The 24727-nt window shown below is 39.7% G+C and overlaps 1 protein-coding gene across 3 annotated transcripts in view; it reads left to right on the forward strand.

The window, feature by feature from the left end:
• GLRB (glycine receptor beta) overlaps window positions 1–24727 on the forward strand; it is a 44965-nt gene that overhangs the window by 7151 nt on the left and 13087 nt on the right. For 2 of the 3 annotated variants that reach the window (XM_014067026.2, XM_014067027.2), the window contains exons 3-8: window positions 4752–4858; window positions 5417–5484; window positions 17877–18106; window positions 18497–18579; window positions 21477–21617; window positions 24540–24692. In XM_014067026.2, the coding sequence (XP_013922501.1) occupies window positions 4752–4858; window positions 5417–5484; window positions 17877–18106; window positions 18497–18579; window positions 21477–21617; window positions 24540–24692 (782 nt within the window). Of the gene's footprint in view, window positions 1–4751; window positions 4864–5416; window positions 5485–17876; window positions 18107–18496; window positions 18580–21476; window positions 21618–24539; window positions 24693–24727 lie in introns of those variants that run through there. The other variant, XM_014067028.2, reaches the window with a different exon arrangement.

Consider the following 24727-nt stretch of genomic DNA (forward strand, 5'->3'; position numbering starts at 1 on the left):
CAAAGCCATCATTGCAACTGGCAGTCGTAAACAACGAAAAGGAAACGGAAAAGTGGCCCAAGAAATCCTTCAAATTCGTGGAAAACGAGTTGATCAAAGGACAATCGGCCGATATCGAGAACGAGAAGGTTTGAAGCCATTCCACGTCATTTGCAAACCATTGAAAACTCAAACACACGTTCAAGATCAGCTTTGGTTGTGCGATTGGTTGTCTGAATGGACCGAGGAAGATTTTCTTCATTTGGCGCCATCTGACGAATTCTTCGTTTATGCCATTCGAAAACCGAATTTCCAGAACGATCGAATTTGGGCTAAAGACGTCGACGACATCGCCAAACATGAACGATATCGACAAATCGTTCGCAATCTGACTTGCATCGGGATTTTCGTCATTTTCACAGCCAAGAAACTGCATTGGGTTTTGAAGGATAAAGGGGAATCCTGGGATGGCAGTTATTTCCGTGAGAAAATTTTATTGGAGAATGTCATTCCATTTCTCAGTGATCCAGACAATGTCTTGGTGGTTGGTGAGGCTGTCTTTCTTCATGACAAAGCTCCTTGCATGCGTGCAAATGCGACTCAGCAATTGTTAAAGGAAAACAATGTCGAATTTTGGGGCAATGACGTCTGGCCGGGAAATTCGCCAGATCTCAATCCGGCAGAGAACATTGGGGCCATAATTAAGGATGAAGTGGAAGCTCTGATGATTCAGGAGCAAGGTCAAAATCGATATTCGGTTGAAACTTTGAGAATGAATTTGGAAACTGTGTTGAAAAATCTGGAAAATCGAACGGAACTGTTTGAAGATTTGTTGTGTTCTTATCCACCTTGTTTGAATGCTGTTCGAAGGGCTAATGGTGGTCATACTGACTATTAAATCGTGTCAATAAACTCAGTTTTTGATGGGCTTTCGAATGGTGTATGAATTATTTGTGTTGTTATTACAAGTGTTGCTGTGACCCCCTAGGAAAAGGTTATGCCCCGCCCTGTATGTTTGCTTTTAGTCCTGGGTAAATTGTGGAGAAAGGACTGTAGTGAATACCAATAACAATGGACAAGTAAATTTGTATTTATGCCTGTGGTAGCATAAACATTTTTAATATTAAATCTGCAGATGGGGGAAAGAGCAGATTTATTACTGTACATACATTTTTCATCAGTATTATGCAACAATATAGATACCTAATTTGTCTCAGCTATTAAGAAAGAGAGCTGAACCACCGTCATAGCCTTTGGAAGTGTCTCCAAGCAATAACTAGTTGCTACTGGTGTGGAACGTATTTATTTTAAAGTAAAGGTGGTCCAGTTTTCTGCAAGATATTTCAACTGCCATAATAAATCATCTATAACTCATGTAGAACACATGAAATCCTTAAATATTACCTACTGTATCCTCTTTCTTTCATTTTCCATATGGAAACAACAAATTGTCAAAGCTTCATCTCATGAATTGAAGTTTTCCAATCTGATGACAGATCTGTTAGCCATAAAGGGAGCAATCTGAATGGTCATTACACTATTTAGACCTACAGTACTCTTGCTTTTGCTTTATGGTATCCAGTTTAGCCTTTATGAAATATAAACACATTATGATTCTAAAAGTAATTTATTCTATATTGAATCATTCTCCATGCCCCTGAATTATCCTTAAGGCTTCCATGAGTATTGAACTAAATTCTCTGTCTACCACTTTGCATATGAATTTGTCATCTGAGATACTGATTAAAATTAAACTTTTGAAAAAATCTAAGTATTTCATCTTATATAGAGGAAGTCAACACTTCCTTGAGGACAGTCATAGTAAATTATTTTTCTTTGAATGGTCTATCCATAAAGCACTAATAGTAATTTGGAGTAGGCATTTCAAAGGCAAAGCAATGTATTCTAGTGTCAATTTGTAAATTTAGAGACCTGCCTCCCAATTATATTTTGGGGATTATTTCTGCCTCAACTCTTTTGCTATTCTTGAGATTCAATGCCTTACCATTTATGCTTGAAGAAGGTGATTTAATAATATGCTCTATTTAGATTGCCATTGCAGATTGCCATTGCAGATGCTACACTAGGTACTTTATTAATTGCTCATATGATGTTTCATTGTCCATTATTTTAGCATTGGCAATCAGTTCAGTTATATTTTCTTTTTGTCAAACATACAAGCTGGTCTGAATCTGACAGAATCTTATTAGCACTTTTTATTTGTAGATACTGTCTGAATTTTTAAGAAAGTTGCTTAATTTTGTTCTGTTCCAATTGCAATTAGATGTCAATAGGTATCAACTTGTTTTAGCCTTGTTACTTATTGCATATTATTATATATGCAATATATAATCTTGTAAATATACTTTATTTGGTTTGATTTTAATCCATCACATGCATTCATTTTCATAACCTGCTTTATTACCATCAATACATACAGTATATTTTGTTTATTCCTTCAATATTGTCTTTGACCATGAATGTATAAATAAAAATCGTAGGAAGTGTTCTGCTACCATGTTGCCACGAAAATAAGTCAGGATCTTATTTTTTTTTACACCCACCCCCCCAAAAACACTTCTTTTTGAAGAGGTCTTAATTATTTTTGAGGTGTGAGCGTGTTCACATCATGGCTGCTGCTGTGTTGCAATATTTTTGGGGAGGGCTTAGTTTAGCGCATGTGCTCGAAAGCCCGTTGGGCTTATTATCCGGGGAGGTCTTATTTTCAGGGAAACAGAATATTTACTCATAAACATAGATTCTAATGTTGGTGGTTTAATCAGAGACAAAGAGAGAAAGATCTGATTAAAGGAAAGGAAATCTTTTCTTGGAAGAAAAGAGTTCTGCTAATAAACCTATTGAAATATACAGGTGAAACTCGAAAAATTAGAATATCGTGCAAAAGTTCATTTATTTCAGTAATGCAACTTAAAAGGTGAAAGTAATATATGAGATAAGACTCATTACATGCAAAGCAAGATAGTTCAAGCGGGGATTTGTCATAATGGCTTACAGCTCATGAAAACCCCAAATCCACCATCTCAGAAAAGTAGAATATTACATGCAATCAATAAAACAAGGATTGCACATAGAACAATATCGGACTTCTGAAAAGTATAAGTATGCATATGTACTCAGTACTTGGTTTGGGCCCCTTTTGCAGCAATTACTGCTTCAATGCGGCGTGGCATGGAAGCTATCAGCCTATCGCACTGCTGAGGTGTTATGGAAGACCAGGATGCTTCAATAGCGGCCTTCAGCTCTTCTGCATTGTTTGGTCTCATGTCTCTCATCTTTCTCTTGGCAATGCCACATATATTCTCTAAGGGGTTCAGGTCAAGCGAGTTTGCTGGCCAATCAAGCACAGTAATCCAACAGTTATTGAACAAGGTTTTGGTGCTTTTGGCAGTGTGGGCAGCTGGAAAATGAAGTGAGCATCCCCATAAATCTTGTCTGCAGAAGGAAGCATGAAGTGCTCCAAAATCTCCTGGTAGATGGCTGCGTTGACCCTGGATTTAATGAAGCACAGTGGACCACCACCAGCAGATGGCATGGCTCCCCAAATCAACACAGACTGTGGAAACTTCACACTGGACTTCAAGCATCTTGCAATGCGTGCCTCTCCATTCTTCCTCCATACTCTGGGTCCTTAGTTTCCAAATGAGATGCAAAAGTTGCTCTCATCATAAAAGAGGACTTTGAACCACTGAGCAACAGACCAGGTCTGTTTTTCTTTAGCCCAGGTAAGACGCTTCTGACATTGTTCGTTGTTCCGGAGCGGCTTGACAAGAGAAATATGACATTTGAAGCCCATGTCCAGGATCTGTCTTATGTGTGGTGGCTCTTGATGTATAGACTCCAGCGTCAGTCCATTCCTTGTGAAAGTCCCCAACACTTTTGAATGGCCTTTTCTTGACAATCCTCTCCAGGCCGTGGTCATCCCTGCTGCTTTTGCACCTTTTTCTTCCACACTTTTCCCTTTCACATAACTTTCTATTAATGCTTTGATACAGTACTTTGGGAACATCTAACTTCTTTTGCAATTACCTTTTGAGTCAGCGATGGTTTTCTGCACAACTGTCAGGTCAGTAGTCTTTCCTATGATTGTGATTCTTACTGAACCAGACTGAGAGACCATTTAAAGGCTCAGGAACCCCGTGCAGGTGTTATGGCTTAACTAGCTGATTAGAGGGAACACTCTGAGCCTAGAATATTGCACCTTTTCACAATATTCTAATTTTATGAGATTGTGGATTTGGAGTTTTCATGAGCTATAAGCCATAACCATAACAATTATGACAAATCACGGCTTGAACTATCTTGCTTTGTGTATAATGAGTCTATCTCATATATTAGTTTCACCTTTTAAGTTGCATTACTGAAATAAATGAACTTTTGCACAATATTCTAATTTTTCGAGTTTCACCTGTACTGACATCCAACAAAGTGATGTAAAAGAATCATAAAGGGAACTTCACAAGGGGAGAGAAAAGGGAATGCACAATGCTTAGAATGCAGTACTGCAGGCTACTTCTGCTGACTGCCGGCTGGCTGCAGTTTGACAGTTCAAGTCTCACCGGCTCAAGGTTGATTCAGCCTTCCATCCTTCCATCCATCAGTAAAATGAGGACCCAGATTGTTGGGGGCAATATGCTGACTCTGTAAACCCCTTAGAGAGTGCTGTAAAGCATTCTTAAATGGTATATAACTCTAAATATTGTTATTGCTATAAAAGTGTAGAAAAAAAGTGAAGCTTTTTTTGTCTTTAACAGACAGCAATCACCTGAAGACCTTGCAAGGGTACCTGCTAATTCTACAAGTAACATCTTAAATAGACTTCTGGTTAGTTATGATCCCAGGATAAGACCAAATTTCAAAGGTTGGGTAATGTATAACAATTATTTTAATTTGATTGATTTGCTATTCTAAATGTTTGCATTTGCATTTTAATTACTTATTGCTTTAAATTAGCTAGATATTGGTAGGTGACAATTGATTAGATTTCAAACTATAATATGCAGAAAATAAACTAAATGTCACATTATGTATTTTAAACATAATTTAGAAAATTTAATTTTCTTTAAACAAATTAACATAGCCATCAATCGCTATAAATTAATATAGCATTATATACAAAAATCTATCTGAATTGTAAGCTGAACGAACCATTATTAGTCATCATTACTTTTTTCACCTGCCCATCTAATATTCGGTCATACTATGTAATTAATAAATTGTTTATAATTTTATGGCCTTTTTCTGAAATTTTCTTCATAAACTAGAACTGAGTGTACATTCATTAAAAATATAGAATTAAGATTACTTTTTTTTAGTTGTTCTGTATTTATAAATCTTTTATTTGAGAGTCAGATAACAAAAATAAAAGGAAAGGTAAAAGAGAGAAAGCAGAATAAAAATTCTTATGCATATGTTTTAGGAATTCCAGTGGATGTAGCAGTGAATATTTTCATTAACAGTTTTGGATCAATACAAGAGACAACTATGGTGAGATTGCAATTATTTATTTATTTATTTATTTATTATTTATTTATTTATTTGGATAAAGTTTTCTTTTATTAAACATAGTAGTATTTCCTGGGCAACAATGTTAGAAGAAAAAAATCAGAATAGTTAAAATTAATGCAGTTAAAATAGTCAACACTCAAAATAGTGTGGAAAATGAAAGTTTAGAGTCAAATGGCTATCAACATTTAAAAAGTTTGTCTCAATATTATTTAGGAGCAAATGTTTCACCTTCACTGGCCCTCTCCTGGCCATTCTCCCTGGCCATTCGGCCTCCGGCCCTCTGCCCCTTGCCCTTTGGCCTGGCCTATTCACCAAGACACCGTTTGTCTCAGGTGTTTCGCTCCATGGAACAAATAGACATCAGCCAATTGGGTGGAAGGCAGAAGACATGATGCTGCGGGGGCAGCATACAATTGCCGATAGGCGATTGCAGGGGCTGTGGAGCTTTAGGAGGCGTGACAGGCGACCAGTGTTGGTACGCAGCTTCTTTGGAGAGGGGATGCAGCTTCTGGGGGGAAGACAAATTGCAGTGCATGGGAGGGCATAGCAGGAGAATGGTGGTGGGGGATGTGGGGGGATGGAATGGTGGTGCGTAGCTTCTGGCACAGGGTCACGTGGATTTTGACAGAACATGTGGCTTCTGGCGTGGAGATGGCACAGCAGGCCAACTACCCTTCAGTATCAGGCAGATAGGAACGAGTATGGGGTGGCATGGGGTGGCAGGCCAACTGCCCATTCGTTGTCAGGCAAGCAGGATTGGGTGTGGGGTGGAGTGAGGTGGGAGGCCAGAGTCCAGAAGCAGATGAAATGGAGAGGGGCAGGGAAGGAACCCTTGGTCTTCTGTTGGACCCCTACAATGTATGGGCTCAACTGAGGGAATCTTAGGGAAGGGAGCAAGCAAGCAAGCAAGCAACAGGTGCTAGGAGGAAGGGGAATGAAACCAGACTGGCATGAATGGAGGGAAAACAGCAAAGGGGTCTTGGAAAGGTGAGTTGAGAGCCACGCAAAATCCCGTCAAGCCAGAGTCCAGGGGGGAGGGATAAAAATGGCAAGCTCTCTGCTCACCACTGTCTGCCCGTTGTCCGCTATGCCCGGAGCCTCTGATAGCTTAAAAAAAAAACATGCGGAGTAGCGGCTTCCTTTTTCTTAATTCCCTCCCCTTCGTTGTGTCTGCTCCTGGGTTCCGGCCTGCCACTCCATGCCACCCGGCAGCTGAGCTTGACTGCTTGATACCAAATGGGTAGTTGGCCTGTTGCGTCCCCCATGCCAGAAGCCACACGCCACCCCCTGTCACATCGCCCCACGCACTGCTGTTGGCCTGCCATGCCCCCCCCCCAAATGCCAGAAGCTGTGTGCCATCGCCGTTCAGCTGCCACGTACCCTCCATAGCCTCACAGCCTTTATTGGCAATCACAAGCTGCCCTGCAGCACTATGGCTTCTGTCTGCCACTTGATTTGCTAGTGTTTATTTGTCCTGTGGAGCTAAACGGCCAGGACAAACTGTGTTGGCGAATAGGCCAGGCTGAAGGGCAAGGGGCAGAGGGGCAGGGAGAATGGCTGGGTCTCCATTGACCAGGGAGAATGGCCGGGTCAGTGGAGGAGGAAAGCAGGCTGTAAATGGCCTGAGACTGGAGGCGAAGGAAACGTGGCCAAGATTCCATGCCTAAATTCCAACTGAGAGAATGTGATAGATGTCTTTCTATCTAGGGCTTTTAAAGTACAAGCTAACCCACAAGAGTTAACTTAGTCTCTATCAATATTCATTTGAACTCTGTTATTTAAACAAAGGCTTTAAAATTTTAATTAGTAGTTGAATTTTCACCAAAATGCTTTTATGTTTTATTCCTAGTTTATTGCAAGTGAGTAACTGAGGTATTTAATGAATTTGCAACAACCAATGTTATATATCTTTGTGATATCAAATCCTCTCTTGATTTTATTTTGAAATGTCCTTTGGAAAATTTCAGTATATCACCCTAGGTCAGGGTGTCAAATTCGATCCCGTCACAGGCCGTGTTGGGATTTTGTTTGCCCTTGAGGAACTGGGGTGGGCGTGGCCTGGTCATCGCCGCTGACTGGTTGTGTATGGCCAGGCCTGGCGTGGCAGGGGCCAGTCCCTCGCTATTTCTGGGATGGCCCGTGGGCTGCGTATTTGTAAGTGCAGAGCCCTGGTAGTATAACTTCCAATCTGGCAGCCCAAAACCCCCTTTGTTTTTAGAGTCTTGTAACATTTTCAATCTTATTGCTCTTTTCCCAATCAGAATTGTTTGGAACAAAAATAATAATCTAGGCAAGATATTCATTTTTATTGTAGTTATTCTTCCTATCATTGATAATTGCAAGTTTTTCCATTTCTCCAGATCTAGTTTAATTTGTTGCAACATCTTAATATAATTATCTTCTTTGATAGTTGCTCATTTTGCTATTAATTGAATTTGTAAGTATTTTACTTTCTTAACTATCTGAATGTCTGTCTTCTTCATCAATTCTTGTTGTTGTTGTTTATCTGTAACATTTTTTACTGGTATCTTAATTTTTATTTTGTTTATTTTCAATCCTGCAACTTCACCATATTCTTCTATTTTTTTATTAATTTGGGTCCAGTTTCTTGTGGTTCTTCTAGAATATACATCTGCAAATGCCTGTAATTTATATTTTTATTTTTTATTTCCGTACCTTTTATTTCTGAGTCTTGTCTAATATTTCTCTTTAACACTTCCAATATTAATATAAATAATAGAGGGAGCAAAGGGCATCCTTGTCTTGTGCCTTTCCTTATATTAAAGTTCTCTGTCATGTCCCCATTAACAATCACCTTTGCAGATTGTTTAGAATATATTGCCTTAACCATATTAGTAAATTCTTTTTACCAAAGTCCATATATTTTAATTGTAATACCATAAATTGCCAATTTACATTGCTGAATGCTTTCTGTGCATCTAAAAAGATTAACATCATTTGTTTTTCAGAATGTACTTCATAGTACTCCAACGTATTCTAGATAATTCTCATATTATTTCTAATTTGTCTTTTAGGTAAAAATCCATGCTGGTCTCAGTGTATAAATTCATTCAAGAATCTTTTTAGTCTCTCTGATATTATTGTAGCATATATTTTATAGTCTACATTTAATAATAATATTGGCCTATAATTTTTTATCTGTGTTAAGTCTGAGTCTTCTTTCGGTATTAAAGTGATATTTGCTTCCATCTAATCTTGGCTTATAACAATACTTCATGGTAAACCTCAAACATTGACAAGCTTAAAGTGTCTTGTAAATATTTATAAAATTCTGCCGGTAACCAATCTGGTCCTGGTGTTTTGTTATTCTTTTGTCTCTTACTTGCCTCTGTTAATTCTATCATCGTTATCGATTCATTTAACATAGCTTTCACTGTTTCAAGCACAAGGTAGTTCAGCTTTTTTCAAGTATTGTTTCATTTTTTCTTCTGACACCTTCTCTTGACCATACAGTTTTTCATAGAAATCTGAATTACTTTCTTTTTAGTTTCATTTTGATAGTAAAGAGTTCCCTTTTCATCTAGCAAACTAAGTCTCCATTTCTTTCTCCTTTTTCAATTTATATGCTAGCCACCTTCCTGGTTTATTATCATTTTTTTAAAAAAACGTTTCACTCTTTTAATTTTTTGTGCTAATTCTTCTTTTTCCATTAGATTTAACTTATGTTTTATTAATTCCATTTGATTTTTTAAGTTCCCTTTTTACGGTTCTTTCTGTAATTCTGATTCAAGTCTCCATGCCTCTGATAATCTTAGTTGTTGTTCTTTGAACTTTTTCCAAGGTCTCAACATTTTTTTTCTAATATTGTGACCCAAATTTGTTTCGGTATTCCAGATGTGGTCTTACTAGGGTTTTATAAAGTGATACTATTGCTTCACATGATCTTGATTCTTTGTCTTTGTTTATACAACCCAGTATTGTATTAGCTGCTGAGTCACGTTTAAGTGATCATCCAATAAGACTCCAAGGTCCCCCGCACAGTTACTGTTTTTGAGCCAGGTTTTGCCTAATCTAATCTTTTCTCCATATTTAAATTTATTTTGTTGGATAGGGCCCATTGTTCAAGTCTGTCAAGATCTTTTTGGATGCCGAACTTGTCTTCTGGGCTGTTGGCTATTCCTGCCAGTTTAGTGTCATCTGCAAATTTGATGAGTTCCCCTTCTATTTCCTCATCTAAGTAATTTATGAGGATATTGAAGAGTACTGGGCCTGAGACAGAGCCTTATGGTATCCCACTACTTACTATTCTCCAGATGGATGTAGTACCATTAAGGACTACTAGCTGAGTATGGTTTATCAGCCAGCTACAAATCTATCTGGTGGTGATGTTGTCTATTCCATATTTTTCTAGCTTACTAAGAAGTAGGTCGTGGCCTACTTTGTGGATGCCTTGCTGAAATCTAAGTATCCTATGTCCATAGCATTTCACTGGTTTACTAATTTAGTGACTTAATCTAAATTAGTGACATTTTTTGTACTTGCTTTTTTGTCTTTCAGTCTGTCAGAGAGATTTTTGTGCAGCCATGCTGGTTTCTTATTGAATTTCTTGTTTTTCAATGGTATTGTGGTGGACTGAGCTTTTATGATAGCATTTTTCAGAGTTCCCCATGCTTCTTGAGTCGTTTTCCCCTTTCGGATTTTTGTCCATGGAATAATTATAAAATATATAAATATAAAAAAACAATTAATGCTCTTGTTTTTATTATGGTGTTCCAACTATTCTGTAATGTCTAATACTGTTCTGACATTAGCTGTTATTGTTTTTTATATTTTTTTTAAAAAAGGCTTACGATATGATAAAAGCAAATGTGATTTGCAAAGAGACATGTAAGAAAAGATATACTCGACCCAAGTCCTGGTATCCAGGATTCCAGAGACCATGGCTTCTACTGCTGTTGATTTATATATAGTCAGCCTGTAATAAAACTGGCATCCATGATATAATAGTGGATGAGATGTTACCCTTGTTTGTATTACTAAAATCTGGGGAGAAGTTCCTCTCTTGGAAATGTGCCCACACAGTTTTATATATGGCATTATCTATTGACCCAGGCCTGGAAGAATGTTGTGCTAATTGTAATTAATCTTTAGCAAACTCTAGTGGTTTTCAAAACTGCTTTGAAGATTGCCAGATGTGAAGTCTTGTTTGTGAAGTTGGGCTGCAGGGATTAGAAGAGACAGTTGCTTGTAAACCATTTCCTTGCTTCATAGGCCTCTTTGGGCTAACATGGTCTCTTCTGAGTAAGGAGGGGTTGCGAGAATATTGAAAACTATTCCAGTCAACTGTCTGATAAAGTTAATCAAATTTGCTTGTCAAATACAGCTATAGAGGTCCTTTACTATTGCCTGAGGAATGGTTTGGCCCAGTTATCTAGTAAGAGTTCAAATCTGTCACCCCAGATAAAGAGTTCTTGGTGCAAAAGGCCAGGCTATTTGCAGGACACTTACATCCCATTGTCTTTGTATGCCCTGTCACTTTAAATAGAGACAGCATATTACCAGTTCCTTCTATCAAATTATGACCTCTTATTGGAACCTTATGTATGGCACCCCAGAATCCAGATGACCCTCACCTTGTTAGCTTTCTACAAAGTGCTCTTTTCCCACACATTTGGGCCAGGAGATTTGTCAAACTCTGGTCATGAAGTGGTTTTTCTGATTGGGATTTATTGTTTACCCCAGGCATCATGTCAGTATTTTTAGCTGTTGTTTTAATTCTTCTATGCTGCCTTGTGAGATGTTAGCCATATACATTATTTAAATAAGTAAATAAGAGTGGTTGGTGTAAACTATATTTAATATACATTTTTTCTTTTTTAAAAAAATATAATTTCTATGAAAGATTTTTATGTAAAAGATAAACATGAAACATTAAGAAAAGTTTTAAAAGTTAGAAAAAAAACAAAAACTGCTGAAAGCAATTCAAGTAGAAAGGAAAAAAAGGAAAAAAAATAATTAAAGATGCAGTTCCAACCTTCTTTACATTACTTACGAGGAAATCTGTCTCTCCTTGAAATTATATTACAAGATTCCTTTCTGTTCCATAGTCAACACTTTTTTCAATTAGTAAATCCAGAATTACCATTTTATTTTTTTTATTTTTAGTGCTTGTAAAAGGTTTCTGGTTTTTATAAAAGTACTTATTGCTTTATCATAGTTATTGATTTGCCATTTTTCCATTTCTACAAATTCTTTCATCTTCACAAAACACTTCTCCATTGTGGGTATTTCAGTATTTCTCCATATTTGTTCATATAGTAATCTTTCCCTAAAGGTGCTTTTCCTAAAGACAACTGGACTTACTTGGTTTTTTTCATGTTTCTTTGAAAATACTTTGCTTCTTATCTAAGAAGCTTCTTAAGTTCTTCATGAATTGGATGATTGAGAATCTCCATAGACATATAGTAATTTTGCTACAGTTACCATATACAAACCAGTTTTCTATACCTCTAATTGGACATCTATAAATCAAAATATGTTCTGGTTTCATCTGAATATCATTTTTTAACTGTTGCACTATCATATGATTGTACATATTATAACAGAGTTGGAAGGGACGTTGGAGGTCTTCTAGTCCAACCTCATGCTCAGGCAAGAAACCCTCTACCATTTCAGTCCAGTCTCTTCTTAAAAATTTCCAGTGTTGGATGATCCACAACTTCTGACAGTAAACTTTTCCACTGATAATTGTTATAACTATCAGGGAATTTATCCTTAGTTCTAGGCTGGTTTTCTCCTCAATTATTTTCTATCCTCTGCTTCTTGTCCTGCCCTCAGGTGCTTTGAACAATAGGTTGATTCCCTCTTCTTTGTGGCAGCCTCTTAGATATTAATATTTTATTTGCTTTTTCAATGTCCCTACAAATTTCCACATGTTCAACATGTAAGTATCCTACACATCTTAGATAATTTACCTGGTATCATATACCAATAATTCATCATTTAAAAAAAAGGTTTTTTGCAACTTTTAAATTTTTATTTAAAAAATATTTCCCAAAAAGGCAAAAAAATACAGAAAACCAAATAAAGAGAACATTTAAAAAGTAATTTAAAAAGACACACATATACATTATCTTCCCTAACTGAATGCTGATAAATGCATTTCAACAATATTTGTTTACTCTTCCCCTCCCCCGAAAAGCAGACCCATCCCTTATAAACTTGTAACTTATTTTTAGAAAAAAGATCTACTGTATGTCTTTCAAAAAAGTATATATTCTTTGAAAACACAATTTTCTTTCTCCATGTCTCTACAAATTCAAACTTATCCATCATTTCAAAAATATTTTCAGTGATTTCCTTTGTGTTAACTTAGTTCATTTTGCAGAGGTTCTGTGTTTTTCTGGGCAAATTACTCCAGTCCAATCTCCCAAGAAATATAATTTTCATAGGATAATTCTATGTTTTTCTATAAATCCCTTGAGAAATGTAGTTTAGTTATCCTTTGTTATCAACTGTAGCAGATCTGTTTTAACTGATTCAGTCATTGCTGCCGTTATTGAAGCTGTGACATTCTTCCCCAATTGTTCAGACATTCTTTGTAAAATCTCTGGCATAATAACTTTTTTTGGTTAATTTCCTGTAAATGATCCTCTTCTGTCTTCAGTAATTTTGCTCTTTTTTCCGGTAGTAGCCATTTTTCTTTGTTTAATTTATAATCGAGGAAATGGACATAAGAAGTAAAAGAGGTTCATTGTGTATCATAATTTTTATAGTCATGCGGTCTATTGTAGTTTCCATGTTCCCTTATTCTTCATTTAGCAAAGTCATCCGATTGTCTTCTACAGCAAATTTAAACAATCTTCTTTCCAGTGGAGGTATGTTAATTAATTAATCTGTCAGTACTTAAAATAAACAATGTTCCAATTTTAAGTGTCATGTTTTAAACATTCTTAGTTCAAACTTTCGAAAAGTTTTTGCTTGTACTTTTTTAAAAATCAATTTAATTACTTCCTTAGTTTTTATTTTAAATTTGCCCATGGGTTGAAAATGCACTCACCACATGGCTTAATGTGCTCTGTAACTTTAAATCTTGGTTCCAATGTGCAACAGAAAGTGCACTATCCAAACCCGGGCTCCACTAGGGGCTATGAGCTTGGTTATTTCTTCTGCAATTCCCAGGACTCTACCTGCAAGTAACCTGCAGGATCCTTCCTGCTGATTTTCTCACAAAGCTCTGCTTGCTGCAGCACACATGTGTAATTTCATGATTTCTTGTCTGAAGCTCCAGTGGTCCAGAATCTCATTTAGCTTCCAGTCTTTGCTTCATCTCCTCACATGAAGATTTGTTAGTCTTCCATTTTCTCTATTCATATATCCCAGTATATTTCCTTTAACGTTGTATTACTTTACATCTTAGTTCCTTAGGCTTATATTCTCTTCTAGGTTTTGAATTATGTTGCAATATAAGAACAGTATAATGGATATCTATATGTGTTAAATGATGCAGTATAGGGACAGGAACAGTATAATGAATATTTACTCTGTGTTAAATGACATTCATCTTTTATCCTAACCTTGCCCATTTATTTGTTTGATTTTCAAACAATTCCCTGCAAACTGCTTAAAATTCAAACATGGCTTTAGAAATGCATTAACTACCGTATTTTTCAGAGTATAAGATGCACCTTTCCGCCCCCCCAAAAAAAGAGTGTGAAAATCTAGGTGCATCTTATACACTGAATGCAGCATTTTTAGCCTAGCGAAACCCCACCCACTTTGCAAAAATGGACATTCAGAGGGTTCTGGAGACTTGCAAAGTGCTCCTGGGGGTTGGGGAGGGCAAAAACAAGCAAATAACGGAGCGTTTTGCTCATCTCCCCCCCATCTCCAGGAGCAAAATACAAGCCTCCCTGTCAGCCTCTATTTTGCTTGCTTGCTATTGGCTTCCATAGTAATGGGGAGGGTGGGCTTATGGTATTTGGGGGGGGGGAATTACTAGGTATTGGAGGAGTTATCACAAAGGGAGGTTTGTTCTCACCATCTTCTGCACATGCTGATGGCTCGTGTTTGGGCTTGGTCAAGGTCAACTGTCTCTGCACATCAACTGAAGACACCACTTGAAGATGCACCCCACACGACACCTTTGAGAGCTGGAGATTGGATATTGGGTTGGGGTAACTGGGCGGAGGGTCTTGAGTAAACGTTTGATATCTATCAGTTTGCGCTTTTTTTCTACAGATCTTGCTTCACTTTAGCTGTTTGCATTTCATGTCCAGTAAAAATACCTTTTTCTCTATTCAAATGGAGTTGGGGGTTTTCTTTCTTGAATGCTGAATGAGGCAAACCGGTCCTTAAGCAAGATCCCTTCACAACCATCCTGGAGTGAAAACTTTTGAGGGGGTTGTTCCCACTATGTCTAACCCCTGCAGCAACCAGGAGGACATGGAGGCTGCTGGATCCTCTCCTCCACTGGAAACAGAGTGGATGGCTGAACTGAATCTAGAAGAAAAATCGGTCCGACCCAGATGGTCTCTGGGTGTGGGACAGATGAATGATCCTGAGGAGATGCTCTTAGGAGTTACAACTACCTGGGGCTAGCGACCAGAGGTTGCCTGTTAGGAAGCAAAAGAGAGGATCTCATGATGACCCATGCGTTACAACTTTTACAAGAGGCCTGGGGGAATCGTAGAATGTGTGAAAGTCATGCCGAGAAGGAGATTGGAAGAGCCGAGCAGGCGGAGGGGGCAGCAGATGTCCTGGCTAAGCCCAAGTCGGCCCTGGGAGCTGCTACAGGAGCCGGGCAGGCCGGGGGAGTTCCAGCCGCAGCAGCAGCTCAGGCTCCCCCAAGGAGGTTGGGAGGTTGCCCCACAAAGGTATAAAATTCCAAAGATTCTTCCTCTAGGAGTGAAGTACGGGGGAGATCCCAAAGCACTGGGATTTTTTTTGGTTCAAGTTTGGAATTACATGCAAGAGTATTGAGAGGATTTCCCATCAGAACCTGCCAAAGTGAGAAGCGCTACTATGGCACTGGAGGGCACCACAGCTGACTGGATGGTGGCTCTGCATAACGATGATTCCCCCAGCTGAGAGATTACAACGTGTTTATGTCAGCCCTGAGGGCATGATTTGATTATCCCCTCGCAAATCGGAAAGCAAGAACCAGGATGAAAACTTTAACCCAGGGTCGGAGATCTGTGGCAGAATATACTCAGGAGTTTTGTGAGCTATCTGTGTATATGCAGGGGTGGTCCCAGGAGGAATTGATGGCCTTAATGACGATGTGTACCAGAGCTGTGTGAACAGGGGGGTCTTCTGCGACCTGCAATGTTGGTATGTATTGGCTGCTGCTGTGGAAATTGACCTAGCCAGAAATTGATACCATGGAGGCAGCAGTTGCTAGAGCAAAAACCCACCCCGAAGAGGCCCCAAGAGCAGGAAAAGAGGGGTCAGCAACCAAGCCTACAATGACGTCGTGTTTACGATGTGAAAAGGAGAGGCATCAAGCTGCTTATTGCTACTATAAGCTTGGCTCAAACCCACCTTCGGCTGGAGGAAAGAAACCTGACAAGCAGCCAGGGAAACACCGCAAAACAGCCCTGAAAGGTGTGGAAGTTGCTGATTTCTTTCCTCCAGGCCAGGAGGAGAGGGAAGCTCTTTCTTCAGGAGAGAGTGAAACCGACTCCGATGATGTCCCCTTGGTGAATCCTCATACGGTCTCCATGACCATTTCAGTAGAACTAAGGGTACCCTTGACCAGTGGCCAGGGGAAGATGCTGGCCCTTTTGGATTCTGGCTGCACCAGATGTGTAATTAGCCCAGAAGTGGTGGAGAAAATGGATCTAAGACTGAGAACAATGAAAGTACCCATTGCCTTTTGCCAGCTGGAGGGGTGAGTTGCTGGGATGGGGCGGCCCATTTTGTAACCGAACCAGTAGAGGTGTGAATGAGGGACCACCAACAATCCTTAAGTTTCATTGTGGCTCCAGGGATGGAACGGCCCTCATACTGGGATTACCTTGGCTACAGAAATGGAACCCGCAGGTGAACTGGAGGAAGGGCTCGCTATGCATCCATTCCACCCAGTCGACTAAGTGGGAGGGAAAGACTTCCCAGATAGCCAGAGCCGTAATAGACCTAGCAGCATTTTCGGGTGAAAGAATTGAGGGGGAGGAGAAAATTCCAAAAGAATACTGGGACTCAGAGGCATTCAGCGAAAAAGCTTCCGATAGGCTCCCTCCCCACCGCGCCACCGACTGCAGCATAGAAATGCTCCCATGGGTGAAACTCCCCAAACCACAGATTTACTCGATGACCCCACACGAACAAAGGAATTACGCAACTTCATTGTTAAAAACCTAAAAGGCGGGTTCATCCAGTGTGCTAGGCCACTGGTGGCCATGCCTTTCTTATTTCGAGAGAAGATGGCTCTCTTCACTTATGTGTTAATTACAAAAACCTGAACGCCATTTGTATGGAAAACGTGTACCCTTTGCCCCTCATGAAGGACATGTTAGCTCACTTGGCCAAGGGGAAGTTTTTCACTAAATTGGATTTAAGGGCGGTGTACTACAGAGTCCACATAAAATCAGGAGATGAGTGGAAGACCGCCTTCAACTGCGCTCTGGATTGCTTCCACTTTAAGAGTACTCCCATTCAGACTGCAGAGGACGGCAGCCGTTTTTATGCAGTTGATTAATGAGGTGCTGCACGAACACCTGTATAAAGGGGTGTTAGTTTACCTTGATGACATCCTCGTCTACACAGAAACTGTAGAGGAACACGTAAAACTTGTGTTCTCAGTCCTGAAAAAACTCCGAGCCACTGCATGTCCTTTTTTTCTTTTTGATGCAAAAAACGGCCAGTTTTTGCGAAAAATGGACCATTTTTTGCTCGTTCCCCGCAGCCTCCAGGAGCACTCTACAAGGCTCTCAAAGCTCTGCATGCTCTTTTTTATTTTTTTATTTGCAAAAAAAATGAGGCGTGCAGAGGGTTTGGGAGGCCTGCAGTGCAAAACCTTTTTATTTTGTTTACCTCTTCAAAATCATGGTGCGTCTTCTACTCCAGTGCATCTTACAGTCCAAAAAATATGGTATATTATTTCTTGGAAGCACTGGGGCAGTCTGAGGCTGAATCTAAAAGAGTGATGGGGCATAAAATTCAGCTATACAAATTTTTTGAATGAATAAATGAATGAAATGGACATATACTATTTATTATTATTATTTCTTAAACTTACTTGCTAACTGTCGCACCATGAGGGAAATCCCTATATGGATTATGAAGATGGTTTCTTGATTTAAGCTTTGCAAGTTTTACTAACATTTCTGTCAACTGAATATACTGATTATCTGCTTTAGATATTAATTCAATAAATGTAACAGTTAATATTTTTAATATATTTCAAACAGGATTACAGAGTGAACATCTTCTTAAGACAGAAATGGAATGATCCTCGGCTTAAATTGCCCACTGATTGGAAAGGATCTGATTCATTAACAGTGGATCCTACCATGTTTAAATGTCTGTGGAAGCCTGATCTGTTCTTTGCAAATGAAAAGAATGCTAACTTCCATGATGTCACTCAAGAAAATATTCTCCTATTTATATTCCGTGATGGAGATGTCTTAGTCAGCATGAGGTACTTTATATATTCTACTATCCATTGGAGCTATTTATTGGAGCTCAAGTTAGAGTGCTAGTTCAAAAAGTGATTATTCGAAAAGCTGAATAATCATCATGCCTCTTGCAAGCCACAGAATCAAAATGAAATGCAATATAATTGCTAGCTTAAGTGCATGTAGATTTAATGAATGTACATAGTGTGGCTGCTTCTTATTTCTTAGAGAAGTATTTTTCTGTTATGTGTTTATGTATTTAATAAAACACATCAAAATGCAAATAAGAAAGAGTGCAAGTGTGAATATCAAATGTAACTTCCTGTGTTTATATACAGTATATGCATTTAAATTTTGGGTTTCTAACTTGTAGCACATTTGAATTGCTTTCAAATTTCACTTTATATTTCCAGATTATCTGTTACTCTGTCATGCCCATTGGATTTAACTTTGTTTCCTATGGATACACAGCGTTGCAAAATGCAGTTGGAGAGCTGTATGTAAATTACATTTGATATATTTTACATCTATCTATCATCTATCATCTATATCTTATACTTAATATTTCAATATGCATGTTCAATACAATGATAGACCTTCAAATCTTCCAATGGTGAACTCATCACTCCTGTAATTGACTTGACTTGACTCCACCTTGGTGCCTCTTCTCTTTCCTTCCATCTTTCCCAGAATTATAGAATTCTCTAGAGAGTGAATATTTGTGCAATAGGTCTGAAACACGATAACTTGTGCCTGGGAAGGAAAATTCTGGGTTGATTCATTTGATTATACCTTTGTTTCCTTGACTAGCCATATATTCTCAGCAGTGACGTGCGGTGAGGTTTATGGCTGGTGAGGCAAAAAGGAAAAAAACAGCAAAAGCCGCCCTGCCGCTATGTCCGACATAGAGGCGGGACGCCAAAAGCCCTGCCGCTATGTCTGACATAGAAGCGGGACACCAAAAGCCCTGCCGCTATGTCCGACATAGAGGCGGGATCCCAAAATCCCTGCCACTTTGTCCAACATAGAGGCGTCCCGCCTCTATGCCTCAGCGCTCAGCGGGATGCCTCTATGTCGGACATAGCGTCAGGGCTTTTGGCATCCCGCCTCTATGTCAGACATAGCGGCAGGGCTTTTGGCGTCCCGCCTCTGTCGGACGTAGCGGCAGGGCTTTTGGCATCCCGCCACTATGTTGAATATAGCAGCAGGGCATCCAAAAGCCCTGCCGCTATGTCCAAAAGCCCTGCCGCTATGTCCGACATAAAAAAAGTGCCAGCCCGCACACCAGCAGAGGCGGGTAAAACACACACACACACACACATTTACTTACAATAATACAATTACTTACAAATTACATTAATTTTGAATTCGTCCCCCTCTCTCCGACCCACATACCTTTTCCAGCTGTTTCACAGAGGATTTCAACTCTGCTCTTGTCTGCTATGATGAAAATGTAAAAATATAAAAGGAAAAAGGCAAGAGCTGCTGAGGTCAGGCTGGGCTAGCTGCTGCCAGAGTCCCCAATGGATGACTCTGCTTAACTGTTTTGAAGAGCCTCTAAAAAAACGCCCTTTACAGGAGGAGGCATCTAAATAAGGAATTTTTCGGCTTTTAACCCTTGCTTAATTCTACTCGAGTGATCATAAAGATAGACTAAATGAGGCATGTGGTTCTCCCGCCTCCTCCTGTAGAGGGCACTTTTTAGAGGCTTTTTTAAACAGTTAAGCACTAAGCAGAGTCATCCACTGTGACTCTGGCAGCAACTACCTCAGCCTTTTTCCTTTTAATTTTTTTTTCTTTTCATGATGACAGTGGTGAGACCCTGCCTCCCCTGACTGCATGTCACTGATTCTCAGGAATACACAAAAGTATCAAATGCTGTTTCTATCCTCCTCCTTTACAGCCCAACCTTCACTTTCAAAATGTGCCATAGGGAAATTGTTGCCTGTACAATTCTGATCTTAGATACAGGAATATCATGGTATTTGAAGGCTTTCATGACTACTATATCAAATACTAGTTTGTGGCATATTCCTTAACTAACTTCAATGTTGACAGCACAATGGCATTCCCAATTTTTCTAAGCACATTCCAAAGCTTGACTTGATCAACATAATCAAATGCCTTTCTATAATCAATGAAAACATACTCACTTTCCTTTGGTATTTTTTGTATGTCATACTATATATGTGTACTGTATTAGCAGTAACGTTTCATATTCTTTGGCCTTTTTTAAGCTTGAACAAGTAGCATCTCCTTTTCCATGATCGTAAGCATTATTTGTCAGTGTGTTAAATTAAGAATATTGTACAAAAATTAGCACAGCATGTTCTTTGGTATTAGTATGTACAGTAGATTAACCTTTACCGTTATGTTGTCTGCTATGACATTCTCCATATTTGGTTAGAACCTTTGCTGATTCTTTTTCTGTTGCTTTCCATATTTATGTACAGGCAATTCTTGACCTACAACATTCGTTCAGGGACTGAAATTACAGTGGCGCTGAACGAATGATAATTACATTTGGTTCTTTCAGGACCTTCATGGTCATGTGATTGCAATCTGTGCACTTGACAAACGATTCTCATTTACAATGTTGCAATGCCTGTGATCATGTGATCATCATTTGCAACCTTCCTTGCTGACTTTTCCAGAAAGGCAATGGGGGGAAAAACACCCTCTCAGCAAAACAGTAGCAAACCGGTTAGGAACCCACCACTGTGTTAAATAATAATCATGTTGTAGAACATGAACACATCATTTAGCAACAGCAATCCCTGCAATCCCAATTGCCATCATTAACCAAATCCTACAATCCATGAGGCAACTTCCTGTTGGTTTCCCACAACCAAGTCAGTGAGTAAAGTTGGCATAAGTGGCCCTCAAACTTTCTGGCACCAGGGACTGGTTTTGGAAGAAAAATTGTCTTCCACAAACCGGGAGGAAAAGGAGATGGTTTCGCATGCAACCTAGATCCTGTGCAAGATGAAGCTTCACTTCTTTGCTTGCTGCTGGCCCAGCCTGGTTCCTAACAGGCGTCGGGCCAGTACTGGTCTGCCACCTGGGGGGTTTGGGAACCCTGCTATTCATATTTTGTATACTCTCGTAGAATTCTCCCTCCTTTTCTTCCAATGTCAACTTGATAATAGGCATGGAAATGCTTTACAAGTTGGCACACTCAGAATTTTCCAGAAGTATATATGGAAACAATGAAAATCTGTAAAATGCATTTTAGTATTGAGATATGAACAGTATAATAAACACCTTGTAATAATTAACCTGCCAGATTCTTAGACATGGTAAAAGAAAAGCATGTTTGTTTATAATTATTGCATTTATTACTTTTTAACCACATTAACAACATCATCTTTTTTTTCTGTCCAAAACATGCAGTTGGTTACACTACTGATGATTTACGATTTATCTGGCAATCTGGTGATCCTGTTCAACTGGAGACAATTGCTTTGCCCCAGTTTGATATTAAAAAAGAAGATATTGAATATGGCAACTGTACCAAATACTACAAAGGGACCGGTATATCTTTTAATTAGTTTATTTGTCCAATCATTACATTAAGTCATGATTTATTCATTTATCCTAACATGAAAGGAAGAAGTTATTATGTGAATGAACTGATTTTGTCTAATGTTGCTTTTGCAGAAAAGCTTGATTTAGGAAATCTGATTTATAATATCTGTTTTAAATAAAAAAAATGTTTAATTTAAAAAAAATTGTTAAAAAATGTGCAGAAGCATGTGGGCGGAGCCTCCCGCCACCACTATCGGTTTACCCGATCCAGGCTGAACCGGGAGCAACCACCTCTGGGAAGAAGGTCTGGAATCTCTAGACTTCTACATTACAGCCTCAACAATTTAATACAAGAAGATACTCAACAACTTCATGTGAAATAGGAGTTAAATTTTTCAGCAATTGAATTCATCATAACAATAGTGTAGTGTCATTATTTTTTCCTTATGTCAGACCTACTCCAGTCTGATCCCTTATGAAGGAAAAGACTTTGACTCCATTTGGTTAAAGTAAAGGGTTCTTTTACTAACGATGTTGTTGTAATAAAGTCAAGACAGTTGCTAGATGCAAAAATAGATGTAGGTTTGCCCCCAGACCATCCCTGTTCCTGTGACCAGTCTGCTTTCAACCAACCAAAGATCAGCAAGATGTTTCAGAAATTCTAAGATGTGTGGGGATAATCTACATATTTCTCAAGATGCCTGGCCATGGGATGCTGGAACAAAGAGCACATCTGGCTGTATTGGTCCTTATCACCTTTCATTCCCCCCTCCCTATTTCCTATCACATACACACAACGCTTTATTGCCCTTTCATTCTTCCACCTTTCATATTTGCTGCCTTCTTCCACCTTTCATCTTGCCCTCTTTCTTCACAGGATGCCTGTGAGCCCCCAAGTCGAGCCAGGCAGAGCTGACATTCTTCCCCTCTTGACAGAGATGTTAGTGCTACAAAAGGAAAAAGAGAGGGGAGGGCAGCTCGGCAGTCACCAGCTCGGTGTCCATCCTTCCCACATCTGAAGCAGCCAGTGGATTGTCAGGGTGGGCTGCACTCACGTGACACCAGCCTCTTTCTTTTCAGGGGGTATCTTCATCATCCACACCTCAGTGGTGTTTGGATCAAGTGAGGTTGATTTCCACTTCCCCTAACCAGCCATGGAGGGGGGAGCCACTGGAAATTCAGGTGCTGTGGACCTGGAAATGCAGATGCTGGACTCCCCCCCCCCCCTCTGCACCCATGGCTGATGGTCTTTATTCAATCTCTGGCTTTGCAATCGGCTAGAGGGTCTTCGAAGCACTTCTAAAGTGCAACCATGAAGCAGTCAAAGTTTCTCAGCTCTGGAGCATCATCGTTGTGGAGGGTGATAACCATTCATTCAGCTGCAGCCCCCTCTTACGCCATGGTCATGCACCACACCGTAGCTCTTCAGTGGCTATCTCTGGACCATATTTTTGCATGTATGCCCAAACTTCTGCCAGGAAGAACCCCAATTGCTTGGGTCTCTGTTGAACTTTATTTCCAGGATTGGTGCCTTCCATCCTCTCCACCTTGCTGGCACTACTTCTGCACTGGTGCAGGCTGGGCTGTGTGGGGCCAGGTGCTGGGATGGTTGCAGTTGTTAAGGGGCTCGCTGCTGCTGTTGTGGAGTAGTTGCCCCACTGTTTGCCATGGCTAGAGTTGGCTAGTCAGTGGGATGTGCCACCCTGGCTAGGACTTCTCGAGCTTTGAGACTATCAAATACTGCAACATCCAGTCCGCTTGTTGCAGTGGGCCATGGCCCCCATGAGTGAATGTCACTCCCATGAGTTTCTCTTCCCATTTTCTTTTTCCCAACTCCAAGGGACCATCAGGGTCTTGATGGGTCGTCCTCTCCCAGCCATCCGGATAGATCTAGCCCTCCAAGAGGAGATTTCAAGGATGATTCCCCCAGGCCTTGATCTCTTCCTAGTCACTCTTGAACTGACATTGTTTGTACAATCCCCGCAGTAGAGGCAGTTTCCTCTCTGGGTTGACCACAATTGCAGAACTGACTTAATGTCAGACCTGCCCCAATCCAATCCCTTAGGAAAGAAAAGTGTTCAGCTCCATTTGGTTAAAGCAAAGGGTTCTTTTACTAAAGATGTTGGTTGCAATAAAGTCAAGCCAACTCTGAAATGTACTGCACTGGCTAGATGCAAAAATAGATGTAGGTTTGTCTCCAGCCCATCCCTTTCCCTGTGACCAATCCGTTTACAGCCAACCAGAAATCACAAAGGTTTTTGGGAAGTCTGAGATGTTTGGGGGCGTAATCCACTAGGATCTGGCTGTCCTGGTCCTTATCATCTGGAATCCCCCCTCCCTATTTCTGATCACATACAAACAAAGCTTGATTGCCCTTTTGTCCTTCCCCCTTTCATCCCCCCCCCCCACTTTCTCATCCCTTCTTTTGATGACAGGATGCCTGTGAGACCCCAAGCCCCAATGTTACTGTTATAGTAGTATAAGTGTTCTTTTTTTTCTCCCTGGAAAATTTACTACCTGGCTGCTTTGGTTGCTGTGCACAATGCAAAACATTATATTTGTGATGCACTCATTCCTGTCAAAGTATATCTAGCCAATTAGGCATCAATCTTTTATCAGAACCAAAGCATCCACTGGCATATCAAAAGGGTAAGTTGAATGACTTTCTATTGCTCTTACTTACAGTATAGTCCCAAAATGGAACCTGACAACTGAGGTCACACTGTTATTCACACTTTCAGTTAAATGCTAGTTAGCTGGAGTTTAGGCTGCCAGTACTTCTTTTTCCAAAAACAAGATAGGCTCAGAATTGGGTAAAGCTTCAGGTAAATTAAAATAAAAAGTTAGTTAAAGTGACATGCATCAGTAAAACCAAGTGATTTAACTTGCTAAATCATTTAGAGCTTTGTGTTGTGGTTTTCTCCAAAGGCTATTACACATGTGTGGAAGTGATCTTCACTCTGAGAAGACAGGTTGGCTTTTACATGATGGGTGTCTATGCTCCTACACTGCTAATTGTTGTGCTTTCGTGGCTATCATTCTGGATCAATCCTGATGCAAGTGCTGCAAGAGTACCATTGGGTAATATATGTTTCTGATATTGTCAGCATTACTTA

Source organism: Thamnophis sirtalis, unplaced genomic scaffold (assembly GCF_051295495.1).
Source record: "Thamnophis sirtalis isolate CommonGarterSnake01/CBP01778 unplaced genomic scaffold, rThaSir2_p1.2 scaffold_10, whole genome shotgun sequence".
NCBI lineage: Eukaryota > Metazoa > Chordata > Lepidosauria > Squamata > Natricidae > Thamnophis > Thamnophis sirtalis.